The sequence below is a fragment of the Gossypium hirsutum genome, chromosome A07 (assembly GCF_007990345.1).
Source record: "Gossypium hirsutum isolate 1008001.06 chromosome A07, Gossypium_hirsutum_v2.1, whole genome shotgun sequence".
Classification (NCBI taxonomy): domain Eukaryota; kingdom Viridiplantae; phylum Streptophyta; class Magnoliopsida; order Malvales; family Malvaceae; genus Gossypium; species Gossypium hirsutum.
Window position 1 is genome coordinate 24,857,039 of NC_053430.1, and position 6,258 is coordinate 24,863,296.

A 6,258-nucleotide genomic window follows, 5' to 3' on the forward strand; every position below is an offset into this window, starting at 1 on the left:
GTATGTAAAAACCACATGAGGATAATTATACAAAGTATATTAATGTAATCCATGAATTTTTTTATTAACTAATCTATTTGAAAAAATTACAAGTTTACAATTGAATATACTACACTCAAGGCACCAGATCCAATAATGACGATTTCAACACTTTCCACACCTTGACGTAACTATCTATCTGTGTCTCCTTTAGGCTAAGGGCCAATCGACATTGCACCTTCATACAACTTACATCGTGATGTTACCTTTGAACCTCAACTCCTCATTTCACGTAGTTTTTTAGGCCATGACCGTATCTCCATCAATGTTGTGACGTTCAAGCTAAACATTTCCTATCATCCCGAAACAACAACTCAAATCGCGACTTTGATCAAAGTCAAGTCGCCACATTGTCTTGTTTTAGAAAAACCTCCCAAGCATTGCTTTCCATGGTCCTCCTAACTTTTTTACATAATCAATTTAAGCACAACATAAGTATCATTTACCATATAAAAAATAAATAGTACGAAGAGCACTAAAATATACATAAAAGCACAACTAAAGCTAAATGCAACATATCTAACTATTAACAACTAAAAGACTCAATGTCAGTTAAAACCAAGCTAAAGTAAGCATGAAGCAACCCAAATCTCATATGTCAAATTATAGCATATCATGACCATAAAAAAAATAGAATAGTTTGTTGATCATTTTGTAACTTTTTATAGTTAGGTGACAAAAAAAATTACCAATAAGTTGATGACAACTAATGTAATTTATCCAAAATAATAATACTAGTATTGAGTCCCTATACTTTTTTATTTAAAAATCTTGACTCATCTGTTTAATTTTGCCATTAAAGTTAACGATGTCAAAGGTAAAATACCCTTTTTTGCCCTTAACATTTATGATTTTTTTCAATTTGGTCTTTACCCTTTAAAATCACATAAATTTTTTGAAATTTTTTAAAAATTATTTTTTCATATATTAAATAAAAACATATTAAAAATAGAAAAATTAAGAAAAAAATAAAAAAATTAAAATTTTAAAAAACAAAAAAGAATGATTTTAAAAATATAAAAAAAATTCCAATATTCATTGCTATCTAAATTGATTGGTTGGATAGGGAACAGATTAGGGTATCGGTCTGATGAGAGGTAAAAAATTGTTTAAGTTTACAATAAATATCATGAATGCCAAGAAAAGAAATTGAACTTGTATTTCTTTCAGTCTTCAGAGTAAAGCATTTATATAACACATGACTATATAAACCATGCTATTAACTGACTTAACAAATTCAAACTGTTACTAACAAATCTAACTACTAAGAGTTTTTCAATATTCCTTAATATTCACCCATGGCAGAGCTTCTTTAACAAGACAAATGTTGGACTTGGTGACTTTGTTGTTCAAACTTACCAACAACACCCAAGCCACATTTGAACTTACAAAAGAATGGTGTGGATAAAGGCTTGGTGAGTATGTCAGCCACTTGATCTTGTCTTGGAATATTGCCAACTACCAGTTTGCCAACTACAACCTTCTCCCTGACAAAAAAAAAATCAAGTTTAACATGCTTGAACTTAGAATATTGTATAGGATTAGCAAATGTTGCAGCTCTTCCTGAGCTATCACACCAAACAGTAGGCTTTCTAACAAGAGAAACATGTAATTCAGCGAGTAGAGACTCAAGCCAAATGATCTCAACTGTAACCTAAGCTAAGCCCCGAAACTTAGTTTTTGCACTGGAAAGAGAAACGACCTATTGGTTCTTAGAACCCTATGCTACAAGATTTCTGCCTAAAAACATATAGAATCCAGTTGTGGATCTTCTGTCATCCAAATCTGCACCCCAGTTAGCATCAGAATAACCTACTAGAGAGACATGGGGTACAGTTTTAAAAATTATGCCATAGACACGATGTGCAGCTTTAAAAATTATGCCATACTCAAGGGTGCTTTGCAAATATCTCAAGATCCTTTTAACAGATTTGAAATGTTAGTCCAGCGGCTTATGCATAAACTGACACACTTTGTTAACATTAAAGGCAATATCAGGCCAAGTAATGACAATATATTGAAGGGCACCAGCAATGCTTCGATAATCAAAATCATTATCAATTGGACTTCCACAAGGAACTGATAAGTTGCATGTAGAAACCATAGGAGTAGAAGAGGCTTTTGAAGGCTCTATGTTACACTTTTTTAGCAAGTCCTTAATATACTTCCTTTGGTTTAAAAATAAACTAGTTGAGCTAAAGTAATGCAACTTCCCCAAATCTTTCAAAGAGAATTGCTGATCCAAGGACTTAACAAAAACACCCACTTCAAGTGACTGATTTTCAGTAACTATGATGTCATCCACATACACGAGCACATACATGACCAATGCACCAGAAACCTTGATGAACAACGAAGCATCAACTTTAGAGGGAACAAAACCAGTGATCTCTAGATACTCTTTAAGTTTGTAAAGCCAAGCTCTAGGAGCCTGTTTGAGGCCATATAGATCCTTCTTTAGCTTGTAAACCAAAGGTTGACTGTCACCATAAACCTCAAAATCGAGAGGTTGACTCATATAAATTTTCTCACAAAGATCACCATTTAGAAAAGTGTTGTTGATATCAACTTGCCGAAGTTTCCATCCATAGGTGACTACAAAAGTGAGTATAATCTTGATAGTAGTTGGTTTGACTACAAGGTTAAACATTCTTGGAAATCAACTCTAGCTTCTTGAAGATATCCTTTGACCACTAGTCTACACTTGTATCTAGTAATGGTGCCATCGACATTTTTCTTGAGCTTGAAGATCCACTTATACAGTTATACCCAACTACTCTTCTGTGTGAAGGTAATGAAACTAGCTCCTAGTGTTGTTCTTTAAAAGAGCATCATGCTTGTATTGGGTAGCCTTAGTCCATTCAGGACTAGCAAAGGCTTCCTCAATGGTCCGTGGTTCCTTATCAAACAACCCAGCTGAGAAGGCTTTTGGTTTGAAATTTTCACTTTTGGATCGAATGACCATGGGATGGGCATTATATATAAGAGGAGAATTAGGTGAAACAGTTCCAACCTGCTTAATTCCAGAAGGAACCCTCGTGTCTGTACCAAGGTCCAAAACACCAATCTTATGTCTTAAATCATCAGCTGATGAAGTAGTAAGTTCCAAGGGAGTAGACTCAATTCTAAGAAAAATAGTAGAAGATACACCAAGTTCAATATAAGGCTAATTTTCTCTAGGTGATGATGAAGAAGTGGCACAAGCAGATAAGGGAAGAGCAGCCGTGAAAGAAATAGAGCCTTGAGGTTGAGAAACAACAATAAGAATAGATGCTTGCTAAGAAAGCTAAGAAGATGACCCTCGGTCACAATTTGACTGCTGAAAAAATGGAACCTATTTTAAAGCAAATGGAAAACAAGTTTCATCAAACACAGCATGTCTAGAAATAAAAATTCTGTCTAATTCATCAAGGTACTCATAACCTTTGTGAAGAGCACTATGACCAAGGAAAACACAGGGCTTGGACCGAAATTGAAGTTTATTTTTATAATAAGGCCTTAGACAATGATAGTAGCAACATCCGAAAGTCCTTAGATGTAGATACGCAAGTTTAGCATTGTAGAGTAGCTCATGTGGAGATTTTCCATGTAATGCTGGAGTAGGCAACCTATTGATCAGGTATACTACACTGAGAAAGTCATGTGTCTATAAGTATATTGGTAAGGAAGCCTAAGCAAGCAATGTAATACCGATTTCAGCAATGTGTCTATGATTTCTCTCGACCATGTCGTTCTGCTCTGAATATGAGGGCAAGTAAGTTTGTGCTAAATACCAAACTGCTGAAGAAGAGGAAAGAAATATTTAAATTCACCTCTTCAATCACTTTGGAACATCTTGATATTGGAATTAAATTATTTTCAACAGCCTCTAACTTTTTCCTTAGTAGGTAAATCCAGGTATATCAACTATAAGCATCAAGAAAGGTAATATAGTACAAACACCCCTCCGATGACACATGGGCAGGACCCCGTAAGTCTGACACAACCAACTTACAAGGAAAATTATATACAGTTGTAAAAGTAGTAAACAAAAGCTTGTAAGACTTTCCTAACTGACAAGCAGAACAAACAGTAGGAAGTTAAGATGCTGCTACAAGAACTTGGCAACTCTGTAACACTTGATGGAGGAATTTATTGCAAGGATGTCCTAGTCGGTTATGCCACAAGTCAGCAATATTTGAGGCTTTAGATGAGGCTATGAGCTGAGCATGATTCACTGACTGTCTTTGAGTTGAAACCTTAACTGAAGAAGTTGCACCAAGACTGCAACATGGAGAAGCAATAAACCTATACAATCCTTTATGAATGTGGCCCATTTGTAAAACTGCCTCTGACTATAAATCCTTCATAAAACAATGAAAAGTGTGAAATTCGAAAAACATGTGATTATCTTTAAAAAAATAAGCAATAGAGAGCAAATTTTTACAAATATAGGGAACATGAAGGATATTTTTGAGCTGCAAAATTCTATGTCTAGAGAGAAGAGAAGAAGATCCAATATTAGAAACTGGTACACAATCACTGTTTCCCATAACCAACTGACTAGTACCTGTATATGCATATGCACCTTCAAGATTGGAAAGGTCATTAGTCACATAGTTTGTAACCCCAGAATCTAGGTACCAAGCTTGATCCAAAGGTTTGGTGGAAACTGAAGAATAACAGTACAGGGAAGATGATCCTGCTTGAAGATGGTAGCTTTGTTGAAATTTGGCATGAACTAGAGAAGAACGCCGATCTTGTTGAACATATTTCTGACCATAAACCACTTGTCATTGCATATGTTGATCAAAAAAATGATTATAAGATTGACTTCCAAACTGATGATAATTAACTTGCATTTGTTTCCTTTGATCGATATCTCACACATTAGAAAAATTCTCATCAAACCAGTAGTAACACCATTGAACAACATGACCAATCTTACCACGAAGTTGGTATTGAGGACACCCATGAGAGGACCTACATCTTCTAAATCTTCCTCGATAATAGTTTCTTCCACCTTGACTCAAGTTCTTGAAACTCGGATTGTAGTTCTTAGTAGATCCCTCGTGGGAGTCATTGATTTTCTAAACCAGACTTCTTTTGAACCATATTAACTTGCAATGGTATGGATGCGATAAAGTGAAGTTGTCGTGTCTCATAGTTAGTAAGCAGTTCAGCAAGAAGTTCAAGAGAAACTAAAGCAGCTAAGGCCACTGCCTCAATAGACTTATACTCAATGGGTAATCCTGCAAGAATAATGCTAACTTGTTCTTGATCTGTTACCAGACTACCTTCTGTACATCACACAGACTTTTGATTTTAAGTAAATACTCTTTGATGGACAATTTTCCCTTTCTTCTATGAGTACAACATGTGTTTAAGACTTGAAATTCTGACACTCGATCTAGTAGAATATCTCTTCTCAATGGTAGACCATACTTTAAAGCTTGTACTAGCAATAGTCAAATAGACAAGAAGATCATCACTTACCGTGGGCAACAGCCATGAGGCTAGCAATTTATCTTGTTGGTTATGAAAAAAGAACTCAGGATTCTCAATTAACTGACTTTCTTCATTAACTATGAACTGTGAAATAGTGGCAGAATCTTGAATATATTCTTGAACACCATAGCCTTCAAGAATGAGCATAACCCGTTGCTTCCAAAGAAGATAAATGGTCTCATTGAGTTTGATAGTATTGTGTTGGGGAAGTTGTTGAATTTTCCTGACCACTCGATTTGTAGTAATCTCCTCATCCATTCCTTCTGACGACGACGGATGTTAAAACCCTTCATTTCCAGTACGAACTTCTAGAGCCATGCAAATAAACTACCTAATCAAAAAAAAAAAAAACCTTAGCTCAGATACCATGTTTGAGTTTACAATGAATACTAAGAATGCCAAGAAAAGAAACTGAAATTGAATTTCTTTTAGTCTTCAAAGTAACGTATTTATACAACACATGACCATACAAACCATGCTATTAACTGACTTAACTAATTCAAACTGCTACTAACAAATCTAATGACCAACAATTTTTCAATATTCCTTAATAAAAACCGATTGACCCGCGAAACAGTATGGATCGGTTGTACCAAGCTAAAAAAATCGGTTAAATTGACAATGGAATAGATTTTGAACTGATCTGACTAATTGGTTCTCAAAATAACCAGTCCGTCCCATTCAAAGCAAATAAATTATTAAAAATAAACAATATTAAAAAATTATAAAAAT

At 34.8% G+C, this 6,258-nt stretch overlaps 1 protein-coding gene across 1 annotated transcript; it reads right to left on the reverse strand.

Moving 5' to 3' along the window:
• Nucleotides 1-3,831: 3,831 nt before the first annotated feature.
• On the reverse strand, nt 3,832-5,934 carry LOC121232236 (uncharacterized). The gene is made up of 3 exons (XM_041117846.1): nt 5,515-5,934; nt 4,589-4,793; nt 3,832-4,382 (listed from the first exon to the last, which is right to left on the reverse strand). Exons 1-3 carry the CDS (start codon nt 5,782-5,784, stop codon nt 4,339-4,341), a joined length of 519 nt encoding a protein of 172 aa, XP_040973780.1. The 5' UTR covers nt 5,785-5,934; the 3' UTR covers nt 3,832-4,338.
• Between the last annotated feature and the right edge of the window lie 324 nt (nt 5,935-6,258).

Coding starts and splice junctions, on each gene's coding strand:
- LOC121232236 (XM_041117846.1), bottom strand. CDS start 5,784: ATGGATGAGGAGATTACTACAAATCGAGTGGTCAGGAAAATTCAACAA. Junction 4,794..5,514: donor CCTCATGGCTGTTGCCCACG/GTAAGTGATGAT, acceptor GTTTATGGTCAG/AAATATGTTCAACAAGATCG. Junction 4,383..4,588: donor AGGTGCATATGCATATACAG/GTACTAGTCAGT, acceptor TGTTTTATGAAG/GATTTATAGTCAGAGGCAGT.